The 18,865-nt window shown below is 42.9% G+C and overlaps 3 protein-coding genes across 3 annotated transcripts in view; 1 reads left to right on the top strand and 2 right to left on the bottom strand.

The window, feature by feature from the left end:
• Positions 1 to 18,865, bottom strand: part of LOC133055933 (olfactory receptor 1L4) — a 192,585-nt gene that overhangs the window by 33,633 nt on the left and 140,087 nt on the right. The gene's annotated exons all lie outside the window — the stretch shown is intronic.
• On the bottom strand, positions 1,042 to 1,989 carry LOC133055931 (putative olfactory receptor 3A4). The gene has a single exon (XM_061141007.1). The coding sequence runs from the start codon at positions 1,987 to 1,989 to the stop codon at positions 1,042 to 1,044; it is 948 nt and encodes a 315-aa protein (XP_060996990.1).
• On the top strand, positions 15,381 to 16,328 carry LOC133055932 (olfactory receptor 3A1-like). The gene has a single exon (XM_061141008.1). The coding sequence runs from the start codon at positions 15,381 to 15,383 to the stop codon at positions 16,326 to 16,328; it is 948 nt and encodes a 315-aa protein (XP_060996991.1).

Below are 18,865 nucleotides of genomic sequence, written 5' to 3'. Positions count from 1 at the left end.
AAAAAGCAGGTTATTCTATTTTTACAAATATATATTAGGTACAAGCTTTTTAAACAATTATAGACTAAATATAAAAATGATTGTCTCTGAAATAAACTTATGAGTAATTTTATTCTTTTCAAACTTTCTAATTTTTTAATAAGCATGCATTTTTATTGCATTATGTAAAAAGATGTTTAAAGCTATAAATGGAATAAATGAAGTGGTTTTCTCCTTTTAGCAACGCAGAAGGAGAGTTTGGTTCAGGTTTATGTCCAAGAAGGCAAAGATCTCCCGTCAGTCAGTCAGGGAGACTTTTTCAGGTGAGCTGAAACTCTTTAGTTACTGTTTTACACATATTTTTTGTTATTGTCAGCCCAATATTCTACCTCATCTCTATGGTTTTTCTAAACAATGCCTTGTCCCTTGGATTTTGGTTTTAAACTTTGTTCTCTTTTTGTTGGTTTATTTGCTGAAGTCAGTCTTCAGCAATTCCTCTACCAGCCTCTTCCAGCTGCACTGGAACAAACTGTAAATTTACTAAAGAAACAAAACTTCTTACTCCATGTTTTTTAAAAAATATTTTTCTATAACACTGACCTTCCTTTTCTTTTATCCCCTCTTTCTTGTCTGTCCCATCCATCCCACTTTACAGATACCCTTCTTCTTAGGAATGATGTATTACTTTTAAGAGGCAGTAGAAACAATGCCCACCTAGATTTAAATCACAGCTCTGACATTCTTTAGCTGTGTGACTTTGGGCAAGTTACTTAACTTCTCTGAGGTTCGGTTTCCTAATCTGTAATTTGTAAATCTGTGCCTGCTTCATAGTGTTGTTCTGAGGGTTAAGTGAGTTAATAGATGTCAGTCACTTAGAAGAGTGGCCTGGCACGTGGTAATCATGATATAAGTAACAGCTACTATTGTTTTTATTGTACTTTCCTTTCTAAGCCAGTTTCTGATTTGATTTCACCTTGTTCACATTCCATTTGTACTAACTGCAGTACCTCTTGGAAGCAGTAAGTGGAGCCATGATATTCTTTAAAGACACAGCAAGAGATCTCACATGGGGGGCTGTCTACGGGTGAACACCCGTCTCAGGGCGCCCTGCACATCAGGGTTCCGGAGACTGTAGATGACGGGGTTCAGCATGGGGCTGATGACGGTGTTGAGGATGCCAATGCCCTTGTCCTTGTCTGAAGCCTCCACTGAGCCCAGTCGCATGTAGCTGAAGACACCTGTGCCATAGAAGATGCCCACCACGGTAAGGTGGGAGCCACACGTGGAGAAGGCTTTCTTCCTGCCCTCCGCTGAGCGGATCCGCAGGACTGCGGCTGCCACGTGCCCATAGGACACAGTGATGAGGACCAAGGGGGCCACACCCATGAAGGCTGCTGCTACAAAGAGCAACTGCTCGTTGAGCTGGGTGCTGGAGCAGGAGAGCTGGAAAAGCTGTGGGAGGTCACAGTAGAAGTGGTTGATCACATTGGGACCACAGAAGTTGAGAGTAGATACAGCCACAGTTTGAGTCAGCGCGTTGGAGAAGGAAAAGACACAGGACACGCCGGCCAGGGCTCGCTGGATTCCCCAGCTCATGCGGGTGCTGTAGGTGAGGGGCTGGCAGATGGCCAGGTAGCGGTCGTAGGCCATGACAGTCAGCAGGAAGCAGTCCACTCCAGCCAGGAGGTGGAAGAAGAAGAGCTGCGAGAGGCAGGACCGATAGAGAATGCTTCTGTTATTGGACATGAAATGCCCCAGCATTGCAGGGACAGTGACGCTGATGCACCCGACATCCAGCAGGGACAAGTTCCCCAGGAAGAAGTACATGGGGGTGTGGAGTTTGGGTTCAGCGAGGATGGCAGCCAGGATGCTGAAATTGCCCCCCACAGTAGCTACATAAGCGAGAAGGAAGATGACAAAGAGGATGGGCCGTAGAGCTGGGGTCTTCGTGAGGCCCAGCAGGACAAACTCAGTGACAACTGAATCATTTCCTGAGGCTCCCAGATCCATGACTCTCTCCCACCAGCAGCAGAACCAAGTAAAGCTAGAAGGTGCCAACGGTGACAAATGGAGAATCACACTTTTTTTTTTTTTAATTGGAGTATAATTGCTTTACAATGTTGTGTTAGTTTCTGCTGCAACAAAGTAAATCAGCTATATGTATACATATATCCCCTCCCTCTGTGGTCTCCCTCCCACTCCACCCTCCATCACCCCTCTAGGTCATCACAGAGCACCCAGTTTGGGCTCCAAAGTATTGACCTTCTACTGAATGAGAAAAATGTAAAAGGAGCTTTTGAGCAGCGTGAGTTTCCAGGCTTAAGATCCAGGTGGGGTGAGTGGATACCCAGCTCAGCTGCCTCCCAGTTGAGCTCTCTCACAGGCCAGATAAGCAGACACCAAGACTCCAAATTCTCTTCTCCAACTCCACCACCACTTGGCTCCTTGCTCTTCTGTCTCCTGGTTCTAACTGCATATCATCCAGCACACATACTATCATGGACCTGGTGGCCACATGAGGTTAAAGACTTGTATGGTGCTGTGTCCTGCCCACATGCTTGATCACTTAGACAATGTCTTCCTTTTCCCACCCCTGGGTGGTCACACACACGTGATCCACCACAACCTCTGGCTGAAGGATGGATATTGAAGTCATTCACATGGAGTCTACTTCAAATGGGAAGAGGCTGGAGTTGGAGCTTCCTGAGTATGGGGTAGGGTTGGGGTGGGAGGTGGGCAAAAGGCATAAGGCATGAGCAGAGGAAAATGTTTTCTAATGATTAATGTTGAGAATAAAGTCAAGTCCACAACGGATCAACCTCCATCTAATGGTCTGACCTTTTCTGCAGGGACATGTTCTGACCATCAGCTCCACCTCTCCAGATATGAACTGGTTTTCATTCTAAATCTGCTCTGGACTTAACTATCTGGTAACAGCCTTGCTCCCCTCCAAGTTAGTGAGGCTTTAAACCTTGGTTAAAACTGACTTCTCCCTGTCTCTAACCTTTACATTCAAGGGACTGAGTCCCACTGGTTTTTTTCAGGCGAAGGGAGAAGCTGTTATTTTGCTTGTATGAAATCCAAGTTGGGAGCATGCAGTGAGGGGTCTTGGCACCCACCCAGTCAAGGGGCTGAACACATCTTGGGCAAACAGCAGGGGACAGTCATGGTGGCCCAAAGACCTTCAAGTGGGGATAGCTTATGAAGGACACAGAGACAAGGAGATAAACAACTCACGTGACATCACCCTCACAGTGGGATTTTTCTCTGCCCAATTGTTACCCTGGAGGCATCAGAAATTAGACTTTGGCTCCAGGGGGAGCCAAAGCTGGATAAACAGACATAATGATCTCTAGTGTCTTTAAAAAGTTTTGAACTTTTCTGAAAATGTTTCCAAGTATGACCTTCACGGACACGGCAACATTCATTCATTTATTTAACAAAAATATTTTTGAGCAATTACTGTGAACTGACATTCTTTTTAAGTCTCTCTTTTTTTGTAAATTTTAAACTTTTAATTTTATATTGGAGTACAGCCAATTGACAATGTTGTGATAGTTTCAGGTTCACAGCAAAGTGACCCAGCCATATCCATCCTCTCCAAACTTCCCTCCCATCCAGCTTGCCACATGACATTAAGCAGAGTTCCCTGTGCTATATAGTAGGTCCTTGTTTTGTTACCATTTTAAATATAGTAGTGGGTACACATTGATCCCAAACTTCTGCCTATCCCTTTCCCCCATCCTTATCCCCCTCGTAACCATCTCAGCACTTCATGGAGTTAAAATAAATCTCAGAGAGTCTTAAAAGGCATTTAAGCTTACACTGCATTGGAGGTGGAGTTGGGACTTTGGATTTCTGATTTAGTCCAGCCTACCATCTTGGGAGAGGAGGAGCAGTGTCTTGTGACATCCTAGCCTTGCCTGCCACGTGGGGCTGGGGGCGGGGGGAGTTGGAGCAGGATTTGCTCCTATCTCATGCCCTCCATCATTTCACAAGGTCGCCTCACACATCCTGTCACTACTGCCATCCTCAAACCTGGCTCTTCCTCTAGTGTCAAACAAATATCTTGCCCTTCCTCCACTCCTGTACCTTACCCCAAACCCTCTACTGTCCTGACCCAAAACGTTTTTGAGCTTTGTGCCCTCAACTTCATGAGTGACCAAGACCATTCTACTTTTGCTCCTAAAGTGGCTTGAGGCATTTAAAAAATATTAATTCCTAATTAATGTCAGAGTCACTTCTTTCTTGGTGAGCTATTGGAGATATTTAACTTCCCGAGAAGCACTCTGGTGTGGTGGACCAGCCCTCTTCTTGCTATGTCTCAGCAGTTTAGGACATCGTTTTCACTTCAGTTACTTCTAATCCCAGCTGGCTGTTGAGTCTGACTTTACTAGGCCACTTTGGTGATGAAATAAGGTGATCTGGATCTCAATTTTAACTCCAAAAAAAAAAAAAAGAAAGAAAGAAAGAAAAAGAGAATGCTTTCCCACTGGCTCTCATTAGCAAGTTTGAGAGAAGTTCTTTGCAGGATCAATGGAAGAGCCTCACAGTGACTCAGGACTGCCACAGGCCAAGGAGACATTGACAGGGAAATAGAATGACTTCTCTACTGACAGCCGTCCACAGAAGGGAACTTCAAAATTCCAGGACCCAAATTGAACCTTTTACTACCCATTACTGGAGAAGGAAATGGCAACCCACTCCAGTATTCTTGCCTGGAGAATCCCATGGACGGAGGAGCCTGGTGGGCTACAGTCCATGGGGTCGCAAAGAGTCAGACACGGCAGAGTGACTTCACTATTACTACTACTACTATCTTGCTACAAGTCTAGACTTCAGCTCCAAACTAGATACAAAATGCTATAATGTCTCTCTTTCTGATTATTTTTTGTTTCACTAATAATGCTTTGGGCATTCATTTTTATTTTGAACATGTTTCATAAATAAAACACATATAACAATGTTGCATAAGCTATGCTATTCTCAGTTTGAGAATGCGTTACTTCACCTTAGAAGTTAGACAAATATGGCAGTGAGGGAAGGTCTTACTGAGGTCAGTTTGCATGCGGGATGGAAGAGCCTCCCAGAAGAGGGTGCAGGGCACTGCCTTGCCCGAGTCCAAGCATACTGGGTAGGATATCAGTGCAAGTGTGTGCGTGCTCAGTTGTGTCCTGCTCTGCGACCCCATGCACCAGAGCCCACCAGGCTCTTCTGTGCCTAGAATTTTCCAGGCAAAAATACTGGAGTGAGTGGTCATTTCTTACTCCAGGGCATCTTCCTGACTAGGATCGAACTCTCATCTCCTATGTCTACTGCTTTGGCAGGTGGATTCCTTACCACTGTGCTACCTGGGAAGCCCCTTAGAATATCAGAGGGAACCTCATCTCATCTCCTGACACCATTTCCTCCCTAGAGTCACCTCCAGATTCACACTGGGTCAAGGAAGAGAGTTTCAATAAAGGGATGGTGAATATAAAATTTTCTTGATTATTCCCTTATTGGTAGATAAAGTTAAAATTTCCCTTTATTATGGCTCTTCTACATTTAGAACAGATTCCTAGAAGTAGTTTGAAAGGTAATAAAAACTGGTATATTTGACAGCAAGATATTTAGCCAGGTCTTTTTCATGACAGACTGGGACGTCCCTGGTGGTCCAGGGGTTAAGACTCCACTTTCCAGTGCAGGGGGTGAGGGTTCAGTCCCTGGTTGGGGAGCTAAGATCCCACATGTCTTTTGGCCAAAAAGCCAGAACAGAAACAGAAGCAATTTTGTAACAAATTCAATTACAACTTTGAAAATGGCTCACATCAAAACAAACAAAAAAAAAAAGTCTTAAAAAAATGACAGACTGTTTTCCCCTAATATTTTATTGTAAAAACTTTAGAGCTCGTTGTAAAGTTTAAAAATTATACAGTGAACACCCATATACCTATCATCTAGACTTTACCATTATATTTGGTCTTTATATAAATGTGGTCCTTCAATAGCTATTCTTCTTTGACTTATTTCACTATTACGTTTGTATGATTCTCATATTACTGTCTACAACAATTGCTTATGTATTTTTTAAGGCTGTATAGCATTGCAGGCTATTAATACACCAAAGTTTATAATTTCTTTCCTGTTTCAAGGTATTTTGCTTCTTCAAGGTATTTTGCTTCTGTGGACATTATTGTATATATTTCTTGGTACACTCATGCAAGAACTTCTCTATGATTGTTAATTAGAAATAGAGTTTGTGAGTCGTCAGATTTAAAGGATAAATTCGAATTGTTTCCTAAAGGACTTATACCACTTTAGGGTCTTAGCAGTTGTGCATAAGAATTTTAAAAATTCTATGTTCTCATTAAAACTTGCCATTATCTCATTTCTTTATTCAGACCAATACAGTGTGAAATGGTGTCTCAACTGTGATTTTAATTTGCATTTGGTAGATCACAAATAAGGCTTAACTTCCTTTCACTGGCCATTTGTGTTTCCTCTTTTGTTCATATCCTTTGTCTGTTTTCTATCAGATCCGTTGTATTGTTTTTATTGAGTGTAGAAGTCTGGATATATTTTGGATACTCTAGGAGATCTATATACATATTGCAAGCCTCTTTTACTTTTTAAAACATTTAAATGTATGTATGTATTTTTGGCCATGCTGGGTCTTCGTTGCTGTGTGGGCTTTTCTTTGGTTGTACCTAGCTGGGGCTACTCTCAGTAGCTTCTCATTGTGGTGGCTTCTCTTGTTGCAGAGCATGGGCTCTAGGGCACCTGGGCTTTAGTAGTTGGTGTACGTGGGCTTAGTTGCCCCATGGCATGTGGAATCTTGCCAGACCAGGGACTGAACCCATGGCCCCTGAATTGGCAGGCGGATTCTTAACCTCTGGACCACCAGGGAAGTCCACATCTCTTTTAATTTGTAACTGCATTTTCACTTTAAAAAAGTTATCCTGTGATGTGTAGGGATTTTTACATTTTAATGCAGGCAAATCTCTCAGTCTTTTAAAAATGACTAAAGCTTTTTGGACTTCTTTTTTTTTTTTTAATCTTTTTAAAAATTATTTTTTGGCCACACCATGAAGTATTTGGGATCTTAGTTCCCAGACCAGAGATTGAACCTGCATCCCCTGCACTGGAAGCATGGAGTCTTAACCACTAGACTGCCATGGAAGTCCCTTTTTGAACTTCTTTAAGAATGACTGAGCTCCCAGAAGATCATGAAGGTATTCTATAGAGTATTTTTACAGTTTGAACATTTTAATCTTCAATATAAGTATCTCATCATCCTGAAACTGATTTGTGTGCATGGAGAAAGACAGTAATGTCTTTTTTCCTATGGCTATCTGATTACCCCAGCATCACTTATTGAAAGGCATGTCCTCTTCCTACTGCTCTGCTGGCTGCCCACGTCACATACCAAATTCCCATGCATTATTTTCAGACCCTCTAATTTGTTCTTTTGCTTCATTTCTCTGATGTGCTCAGTTGGGTCAGTCATGTTTGACTCTTTTGTGATTCTTTGGACCATAGCCCGCTAGGTTCCTCTGTCCATGGAATTTCCCAAACAAGAATACTGGAATGGGTTACCATTTCCTTCTCCAGGAGATCTTCCCGACCCAAGGATTGAATCTGTGTTCGTCTCTTGCCTTGTAGGCGGCTTCTTTACCTACTGAGCCATCAGGGAAGCCTGTTTTTTTGTTTTGCTCAGATACAGCACAATCTTAATTACTATACCTTAAAAAACATGTTGTGATGCCTTGTAGGGCAGGCAGGAGCAGTTTAGTGCCACAGTAAGAGAGTCATACCACGGCTCAGTCAGTCAGCTCAGTCGCTCAGTCGTGTCCGATTCTTTGCGACCCCATGAACCACAGCACGCCAGGCCTCCCTGTCCATCACCAACTCCCGGAGTCCACCCAAACCCATGTCCATTGTGTCGGTGATGCCATCCAACCATCTCATCCTCTGTCATCCCCTTCTCCTCCTGCCCTCAATCTTTCCCAGCATCAGGATCTTTTCAAATGAGTCAGCTCTCCGCATCAGGTGGCCGGAGTTTCAGCTTCAGCATCAGTCCCTCCAATGAACACCCAGGACTGATCTCCTTTAGGATGGACTGGCTGGGTCTCCTTGCAGTCCAAGGGACTCTCAAGAATCTTCTCCAACACCACAGTTAAAAAGCATCACTTCTTCAGTGCTCAACTGTCTTTATAGTCCAACTCTCACATCCATACATGACCATTAGAAAAACCATAGCCTTGACTAGATGGACCTTTGTTTGCAAAGTAATGTCTCTGCTTTTTAATATGCTGTCTAGGTTGGTCATAACTTTCCTTCCACTTTCCACACTGTGGCTGGCAGCAGCTTTTAACTAGAATTAGAGGCCAGAGTTGAGAACTGGGCTTGGACAGAAGGAGCACAGCTTGGACAGAAAGTCTCAAGCTCATCCACGGCAAGACAGGTACCAGGCAATTGTGAGATGGACAGCAAGCATCGGAAAATGAAGTAGGCCCATGAACACTTTTGCAAATGGCTAATATCCTGTAAGCAAAGGCATCATGTACAGTTGACCATGAAGGAACTGAAAAAAGTTGGCACCAACATAAGAGTCCATCCTGGCAGCAGAGACAGAGTCAACGCGGCATATGACATGGCAGTATGTGCTTTTTGAAGAAGTTGGAAGAAGAGAGGGCTTCCCTGGTAACTCAGCTGGTAAAGAACCTGCCTGCCAATGCAGGCAATGCAGAGACATGGGTTCGATCCCTGGATCGGGAAGATCCCCTGGAGAAGGAAATGGCAGCCTACTCCAGTAAGGATGGAACGTTTTCTAGAAAGTTGTTAAAACCATATTATGGGGTTTGAGATCCAGCTCTGTTACATCCTAGTTGTGCAGCATCAAGCAAATTACTAAACCTCACTGAGCCTCAGTTTCCTCCTCTGCATTGTGAGGCAAATAACAAAGTTACATCAGAGTTATTGGGAGGATTAAGGGAGACAACACATTAAAATGTAGAAAATATTAGTGATTGCTATTATTATTATTATTACTTGTTGATCCCCAGATTCCCCAGGGACTTTAAGTGTGTTAACTGCATATAATTCTCAGGCCAGCCCTCCCTCAGTGGTCAAGATATTGTTCTCATTTTACAGATAAGGAAACTTCAGAGTTCTTCAGCAGCTAGTCCTAAGTCATACCGTTAAGAACTGGAGAAGCGAGTCCATAGACCACATCCACGCTTTTCATGCTGCATCAGGTTGCCCTGGGAAAGCATGAGGACCAGGGGTTCTACAGTTAAACCAATGCAAGTTCTCCATTATGGTGGGCACGAAGAAAAAAAAGTGAAAGTGTTAGTTGCCCAGTCATGTCTGACTCTTTGTAACCCCATAGACTGTAGCCCACTGGGCTCCTCTGTCCATGGGATTTCCCTTCTCCAGTGGATCTTCCCAGTCCAGGGATCAAGCCTGGGTCTCCCACATTGCAGGGAGATTCTTTACTGTCTGAGTCAATGGTGGGCATAATACAACTCAGTTTTTCTATTGCTACTTCCAGAATCATTATGGGACCCTCCAAGAAGCAATCCCAGTGGCCTCCACTAACAAGTCTTGAGGGAGAAGCCACTGCATTCCTGAGGACTCCTTAGGAAACTGAGTTTGCAGAAGGCTTCTCCCTTTTGCCTCCTTTCTTGTGTTTCTTCTCATCCCCAAGTCAAGGCAAGCCTGGGGAGTTGGCTGCGCTCTGCTCAAAGCTCTCCTTCTGGGAGAGCAAAGCTCTCAGTCTGGATTCTGGTTTCATCCCAGCTCTACCATTAGCTCCATGGGTGACTTTGGAAACCTCTTTGGACTTCACTGCCTTTGAGTGATAAATAGGATTAATAATATCCCCCAGTCACCTCATGGAACTAACATCAGAGGTGGAGTAAGGAGTCAGATGGGAGACCATCTTGAGGAAATAAGAAGCATCACAAAGTTGTGAAGCATCATTACTGGGCTCAGCAGAGACTTGGGGTGCTTATTGGTCTGTGGCTCCCCAAACCCCAACCCCTCCTGGGAGGGCTAATTTCTGAGGGCCCGAGGGGTGCACTGCAGTGGGTAGCACCTCACAACAGAGGTGATCTCATCTCTCTTTCACCCGTTTTCTTATATATGGCCCCTTCCTTGCTCTCCAGCGCCAGGGTCCACAAAGCGCTGCACTCTCTTCACCAGGAACCTCCCTGGCTTCTGTACCTGTAACAGGTGAGTCTTCTCCTGGGTTCCCCTCTGCTCCCTAGTAATGGAGAAGGCACTTGAGTTGTTATCAAGCAAGTCAGATCTCTTTCACAGAGGATTCAGTACAGAAAGAGTCTTAACTCAGGGTAACACATCAGGTGAGGGGAAGAGCTGACAAACCTATTTCAGGTCCCTTTGCCAAAGCTTGTCATTCTTGGATAAAGCCCGCTTTCTGTTTTTATTGGAGTGAGCAGGAGGGCATTCATCAAATCCAGTTTTCCTGCTGGACCCATTCCTCAGGCAACCGTGGACCAGACCCCTCCATCAGAGGGCCTGATTGAGCCTTCCTGATCAGACACATAAAGGGTTTAGTTGGAACGTCATAGCATGGAGCCGTAAACACTCAGTATGGACAGCCTGGGGCTCACTCTGGACACCTGAGAAGCATAATCTAGGAGAACCTCTTCAGTTAAGGTCATCATGGTGATCTTGTTTAAGATGGAATTCTTAGATGAACAGCCCAGTGATCATCCTAGAATCTTGGTAGCAGAAAGTAAGCTTCACCACTTAGAGTAAGGATTCCATGGCATCTCTGTGAGGTATACTCTACTCCTCCTCCAGGGGATCTTCTCAACCCAAGGATCAAACCTGCATATCTTACACCTCCTGCAGTGGCAGGCAGGTTCTTTACCAGTAGCGCCACCTGGGAGGCACTCTTCTTGCATAGACTTAACTTATTCACAGGGTCTGTCCCTCCTGATTTGGGGGCTATTTCAAGAAAAGACATGTGCAGTGACCAGGATTGTTTTAACTATTGCTTGATGGTACCTGATGTCTAATCTAGCTAAAGAATCAGCGATTCCCACAGCAATACTGCTCTGTCTTTCACTGAAACCCATATCTCCTTTAAGTCATATCAACCTTTCATTGTCTTGCAATAATTCCAGCTCATTCAGAAATCCTTTCCCAACTCCTTGGTGTTGGTTGCCGAATTCATTTATTTACTTATTTCAGAAATATTAAACACCTACTGTATGCAAGTGTGATGATAGGCACTGAGAATGCAAAGCTGAGTCAGACGTAAATCTGTCCTGAAGCCATTTATAGTGAATAGAACAGTGGAATGCTCTGTAGAGAAATGACCATGCAGGAGATTAACAGAGATAAGTGCTTTTAACGTGTATGCTCAGTCATTAAGTCATGTCCAACTTTTTTGCGATCTCATGGACTGTAGCCCGCCAGGCTCATCTGTCCACGGAATTTTCCAGGCAAGAATACTGGAGTGGGTTGCCATTTCCTTCTCCAGGGGATCCTCCCAACCCAGGGATCAAACATGCATCTCCCAGATTGGCAGGCCGATTCTTTACCACTGAGCTACCAGGGAAGCCCAAATTGAAGTACATAATCAGTTCAGTTCAGTTCAGTTGTTCAGTCGTGTCCCACTCTTTGTGACCTCATGGACTGCAGCACGCCAGACTTCCCTGTCCATCATCAACTCCCAGAGCTTACTCAAACTCCTGTCTATTGAGTCGGTGATGCCATCCAACCATCTCATTCTCTGTCGTCCCCTTCTCCTCCTGCCTTTAATCGTTCCCAGCATCAGGGTCTTTCCCAATGAGTCAGTTCTTTGCATCAGGTGGCCAAAGTATTGGAGTTTCAGCTTCAGCATCAGTCCTTTCAGTGAATATTCAGGACTGATTTCCTTTAGGATGGAGTGGTTGGATCTACTTGCAGTCCAAGGGACTTTCAAGAGTCTTCTCTAACAGTTCAAAAGCATCAATTTTTTGGCACTCGGCTTTCTTCATAGTCCAACTCTCATATCCATGTGGAAAAACCATAGCTTTGACTAGATGGACCTTTGTTGGCAAAGTAATGTCTCTGCTTTTTAATATGCTGTCTAGGTTGATTATAGTTTTTCTTCCAAGGAGCAAGCATCTTTTAATTTCATGGCTGAAGTCACCATCTGCAGTGATTTTGGAGCCCAAGAAAATAAAGTCTCTCACTGTTTCCATTGTTTCCCCATCTATTTGCCATGAAGTGATGGGACCAGATGCCATGATCTTAGTTTTCTGAATACTGAGCTTTAAGTCAACTTTTCACTCTCCTATTTCACTTTCTTCAAGAGGTTCTTTAGTTCTTCTTTGCTTTCTTCCATAAGGGTGGTGTCATCTGCATTTCTGAGGTTATTGATATTTCTCCCAGCAATCTTGATTCCAGCTTGTGTTTCATCCAACCAGGCATTTTGCATGACATACTTTGCATATAAGTTAAATAAGCAGAGTGACAATATACAGTCTTGACATACTCCTTTCCCAACTTAGAACCAGTCTGTTGTTCCATGTCCAGTTCTAACTATTGCTTCTTGACCTGTATACAGATTTCTCAGGAGGCAGATCAGGTAGGTCTGGTATTTCCATCTCTTGAAGAGTTTTCCACAGTTTGTTGTGATCCACACAGTCAAAGGCTTTGGCGTAGTCAATAAAGCAGAAATAGATGTTTTTCTGGAACTCTCTTGCTTTTTTGATGATCCAGCAGATGTTGGCAATTTGATCTCTGGTTCCTCTGCCTTTTCTAAATCCAGCTTGAACATCTGGAAATTCATGGTTCATGTACTATTGAAGCCTGGCTTGGAGAATTTTGAGCATTACTTTGCTAGCATGTGAGATGACTGTAATTGTGTGGTAGTTTGAACATTCTTTGGCATTGCCTTACTTTGGGATTGGAATGAAAACTGACCTTTTCCAGTCCTGTGGCCACTGCTGAGTTTTCCAATTTTTCTGGCATATTGAGCGTAGCACTTTCACAGCATCACCTTTTAGGATTTGAAATAGCTCGACTGGAATTTCATCACCTCCACTAGCTTTGTTTGCAATGATACTTCTGAGGCCCACTTGATGTCGCATTCCAGGATGTCTGGCTCTAGGTGAGTGATCACATCATCATGGTTATCTGGGGCATGAAGATCTTTTTTGTATAGTTCTTCTGTGTATTCTTGCCACCTCTTCTTAATATCTTCTGCATCTGTTACATTATAGCTATATATTTTCCTTTGATAAAGAGAAGCTGGCCCCTTTCAACTAAAAATTTGCTCCTGGTAAGATGATTACCTTGGTACAGTTTAAAAAGTTGTAAAGAGTTGACTCTCAGTATCCATGGATGCCAAACCCATGGGTACAGAGGGCTGACTGTGCTAAGGCATTTTATATAAGGGACTTGAACACCTTGAACCTGGTGGAAATATGATAGGAGGAACTACTGAGCTACTACTGCTGGCCTTTAAAGATCTCTGGAGTTTAGAGAAAATAGAACATTGAAAGATAAGTTATTATGAAAGTAATTTGATTCGTTTTGTAAGATCTCACCCTACAATTGAACTTCTGAGTTTTAGAGCTGACCATTGTTGGCACATGGGCTTCTCTGGTGGCTCAGAAGGTAAAGAATCTTCCTGCAATGCAGGAGACCCAGGTTCGATCCCTGGGGTCAGGAAGATCCCCTGGAAAAGGGAATGGCAACCCAACCCAGTATTCCTACCAGGAGAATTCCATGGACAGAGGAGCCAGGCAGGCTGCAGCTCATGGGGTCACAAAGAGTCAGACACGACTGAGCCACTAACACTGACTTTTGTTGGCATGTAAGGAATCTATTGACTTCTGTATAATTTTTATTTAACTTGCTAATATTTTAATAATTCCACAAGTTTCCAAGTTTTTTCTTTCTTCTATTTAGGCAATGCTACTGTTCTTAACTTGCTCTTTTTTCTCTTTATTACTTAAGCATTTTATTTTCCTTTGCCCAAAACTTTTAGAATGAGAAATATTTGAAGGAGCAAAGGCCATAGCTTTCCTTGTTCCTGATTTTAATACAAATATCATTACTACTCTGCCATTATGAATGATTCAGATTTGCAATGGATATGCTCTGTAACATAAAGTGATATATTTCCATTTCAAGTAACTACAAGTGTGTTTTTCTCTTTTTTTCTCATCTCTCTACATCCAGTATATGTGCAGATGTTTAATTGCCTCTATAAATTTTTTCTCTTTTTAAGCCAACTAATATGCTACATATATTAATAGATTTACCAATATTAAACCATCCTCTCCTATAAAATCTACTAGATAATGGTGGATTCATGTATTGTACTTAAGATTTTTACATACATAGTATCAAATGAGGGTAGTGTAGAATAATTCCTTTTTTGCTGCCATTCTTACATTTTAATACCAGGATTTGCTAACTTTAAAAATATATATTGGAAGGCTTTCCTATTTTGTAAGGTAAGAAGAGTTTATATTACATTATAATTATATAAAAAAATAATTGGTCAAAGAAGCATATGAGCCTGGAACTTAAAATGGAAGTGTATTATCAATCACTTCTAACATTTTTCAGTTGGTTTATTTGGTTTAGGGACTACTCTTGAATTGATTGTTCAAACTCAGGAACAAATAGTGTTCCATTACTATTTTATTTATTTGTGGCCCTTTCAATTCCTAATTTTGTGTCCCTTTATATTTTTCTTGCTTAGATGCTGTCCAGATATTTTTTTCTTTGTAATATATTTATAGGGACAATTATGAATTATAAAGTCCTTATAAATATGGTCAATTCTGGCTTCCCTGGTGACTCAGTGGTAAAGATTCTACCTGCCAGTGCAGGAGACGAGGGTTCAGTCCCTGGGTTTGGAAGATCCTCTAGAGAAGGAAATGTCAACATTCCAGTATTCTTGCCTGGGAAATCCCATAGACAGAGAAGGCTGGCAGGCCACAGTCCATGGGGTTGCAAAGAGTCGGATGTGACTTAGCAACTAAACAACAACATGATCAGTTCTGTTCCTTTCTATTTTACTATCTGTTCAATTTTACGTCAGCATTATGTTTTCCCCAAATCTTCTCATATGGGTTGTTGGGAGTGGGAGGTTCTCATTCCTTGGTTCTAGAGATCAGAGGGAGAAAGGGATTTTTATCTTTCATGAGGAGCGGGGAGTCCAATGTAGTTGTGGCAGCAACTGGATGCTGGGTAACGACACTGAGATGAAGACAGAGAAGGTTAATGAGTGAAGTGTGGCCTGAAAGAGAAAATACCCACTAGGACACTTGGGAATTTACCCTGAGGCTTGACATCTGAAAGCGAGTCAATATATTTCTACTGATCAACTAACTTGGAAAGACTGATCCCTTCCCCTATGGGATATCTTCTTATAGGGACCCATGGAGCCAGAATCTGGGGCCAATGGAACAGCTGTTACTGAGTTCATCCTGCTGGGTTTGGTGGAGACGCCAGGGCTACGACCAGTTGTCTTTGTACTCTTCCTCTTTGCCTACCTTGTCACTGTTGGGGGAAACCTCAGCATCCTGGCAGCCATCTCGGTGGAGCCCAAACTCCACACCCCCATGTACTTCTTCCTGGGGAACCTGTCAGTGCTGGACGTTGAGTGCATCACCGTCACCGTTCCCTCGATGTTGGGTCGTCTCTTATCCCACAAGCGCACAGTTCCCTATGCAACCTGCCTCTCACAGCTTTTCTTCTTCCATCAGCTGGCTGGTGTGGACTGCTTCTTGTTGACAGCCACGGCCTATGACCGATTCCTGGCCATCTGCCGACCCCTCACCTACAGCACCCGCATGAGCCAGACGGTCCAGAGGATACTGGTGGCTGTGTCCTGGGCTTGTGCCTTCTCAAATGCACTGACCCACACTGTAGCCATATCCACACTCAACTTCTGTGGTCCCAATGTGATCAACCACTTCTACTGTGACCTCCCGCAGCTCTTCCAGCTCTCCTGCTCCAGCACCCAGTGCAACAAGCTGCTGCTCTTTGGTCTGGGTGTCTTCATGGCAGGTGCACCTGTGATTCTCATTGTCTCCTCCTACATCCATGTGGCAGCTGCAGTCCTGCGGATCCCCTCAGCTGAGGGCAGGAAGAAAGCCTTCTCCACATGTGGCTCCCACCTCACCGTGGTGGGCATCTTCTATGGCACAGGTGTCTTCAGCTACATGCGGCTGGGCTCCGTGGAGGCTTCGGACAAGGACAAGGGGATTGGCATCCTCAACACTGTCATCAGTCCCATGCTGAACCCACTCATCTATAGCCTCCGGAACCCTGATGTGCAGGGCGCCCTAAGGAGGGTGCTCATGGGGAAGCGAGCCCTTGCATGAGGGATGTCTCAAGAGGGTGAAACCGTAGCAGGTGTCCCTGTCCTTCCTAGATCTTGAGCAAGCTGACTTTTGTTAGGAAGTGAGACTTCTTATTCCTCAAGGAGGTTTGAGCTGATAATACATGTGTAGGTTCTGTAGACCAGAACCCTTGACTAGTTGCCATTTGGTCCTAGCTATCCCTCACACTCCAGATGGAGATGGAACCCAGGTAGTTCTATATTCTGGAAGGCTCATAACCCTATAGGAAGAACCTTTAGTTTTTTCCTGCTGGGGTTCCCCAAAGTACACACCAGCAGAGATTCTGTCTAGACTGGAATATGGAAACTCACAGCCTGGTGCCATGTATTAGCACATCCTCCTATCAGGCTTGCTCTGAAAGCAGCATTCCCAACCTGCTTTTACACAAGGATCCTACACAAGGATCAAGACCTAGTACAGTATAATTTGAGACCCTGCTTATACTTCAAGATTCAAGGATTTTTAACAGTGGAGAATTTATATTTCCTTTGGCATTTCTTTCTATTTTTCTGAAATAGAAATATCCATTGATTTAAAATTTTTCTTAGAAATCATGTTTATAGAAATGAAAACAAAATTTTACGAGTGTAAAATCAAAACCTTCATCCTGTCTGTCCTCACTCTTCATAATGCAATTTTCCAGAAGAAACTACTGTTAAGAATTTGGTACTTACCCTTTTAGTTTTTTTTTACACATTCATAAATATATTTATGTATTTTACATCAACATAAATATATTTGTGTATATTCATATCAATAGAGGCATATATGTCATGTTTTATGTTGACACATTACACGGTAGACTTTTCTACATGCTAAATATCTGAAAACTTAATACATTTTAATGACTGCCTAGTGTTAATTTATGAGCTAATCATAATTTGCTTAACCATATTCCTTTTGATGGAGTTTAGATTGTTTCTAGATTTGCTGCAATTATAACCAATGATGTAAAAACTATTCTTTAGAGATGAGTTTCTACTATCCTGCAAATATTTCCATAAGTTCTAATTAACAAAATTCCTGAGTTGAGTAAGATAAAAATTTAGATTTTTGATATGTATTTCGCTCTTATTCTACAAAATATTTGCACTATTCTGTTATTCCAATAGTGAGTGAAATCACTTCATCCTCATAACTTTGTCAACTGCTATAAATAAATGCTTCTCATTTTTCACAATATAAAGGCTGAAAATTATCAATGAGTGTTTCAATATTCATCTCTTCTATGTTCACATTAAATTGAATATATTTTCAAATGTTTAATATCCATGATATGGACTGAATTATGTCTCAGCAAAATTCATCTGTTGAAGCCCTAAAACTCCCAATGTGACTGTATCTGGTGATAAGGTCTTTAGAAAGTAATTAAGGTTAAATAAGATTAATTAGGGCTTCCCAGGTAGCACTAGTGGCAAAGAATCTGCCTGCCAGTGCAGGAGATGCAGGTTTGATCCCTGGGTTGGCAAGATCCCCTGGAGAAGGGAATGGTGACCCACTCCTGTATTCTTGCCTGGAGAAGTCCATGGACAGACAAGCTTGCCCTCAAATTCCACCCATTTTGTTCCAAGTGACAGGCATTCCTTCCTTTCCATGGTGGAATGGTACTCTTCTGTGTACATTTTCTTTATCCAATTATCTGCTGAAGAACATTTAGGTTGTTTCCATATCTTGACTATTATGAATAATGCTGCAGCGAACATGGGAGCATAGATATCTCTTTACTAATGATTTCATTTCCTTTGGATATGCAGCTGGGCTTCCCAGGTGGCGCTAGTGGTAAAGAACCTGCCTGCCAATGCAGGAGACATAAGAGACTCAGGTTCTATTCCTGGCTGGGGAAGAGCCCTTGAAGAAGGAGATGGCAACCCACTCCAGTATTCTTGCCAGGAGAATCCCATGGACAGAGGATCTAGACCATATGGCAGTTCTATTTTTAATTTTTTGAGGAAACTCCATACTGTTTTCCATATGGCTATACCAGTTTATATTCTCACCAACAGTGTGTGAGGGCTCCCTTCTCTCTGCATCCTCACCAACATTTGTTATTTCTTGTCTTTTTGACAGCAGTCATACTAACAGGTAAGAGGTGATACCACTGTAGTTTTGACTTGCAGTTCCCTGATGACTAGTGATGTTGAACACCTTTTCATGTACTTGTTGATCATTTGGATGTCTTCTCTGGAAAAATATTTCTATTCAGGTATGTTACCCACTTTTAAAATTAAGACTTTTTGGTTTTATTTGGTATTGTGTTGTATGCAATCTTTATAGATTTGGGGTATTAACCTTTTATCAGATACATGTGCTTAGTTGCTCAGTTGTGTCTGACTCTTTGTGACCCCACGGACTATAGCCACCAAGCTCCTCTGTCCGTGGAATTCTCCAGGCAATAATACTGGACTGGATTGCCATTTCCATCCCCAGGGGATCTTCCTGACCCAAGAAGCGAGTCCTCGTCTCCTGTGTCTCCTGCATTGCAGACGGATTCTTTACCAACTGAGCCATCTGGGAAGTCA

Source organism: Dama dama, chromosome 5, assembly GCF_033118175.1.
Source record: "Dama dama isolate Ldn47 chromosome 5, ASM3311817v1, whole genome shotgun sequence".
Taxonomy (NCBI): Eukaryota; Metazoa; Chordata; class Mammalia; order Artiodactyla; family Cervidae; genus Dama; species Dama dama.
Note: the sequence above shows the minus strand (reverse complement) of the source record. Positions and strands in the feature narration are given on the sequence as shown.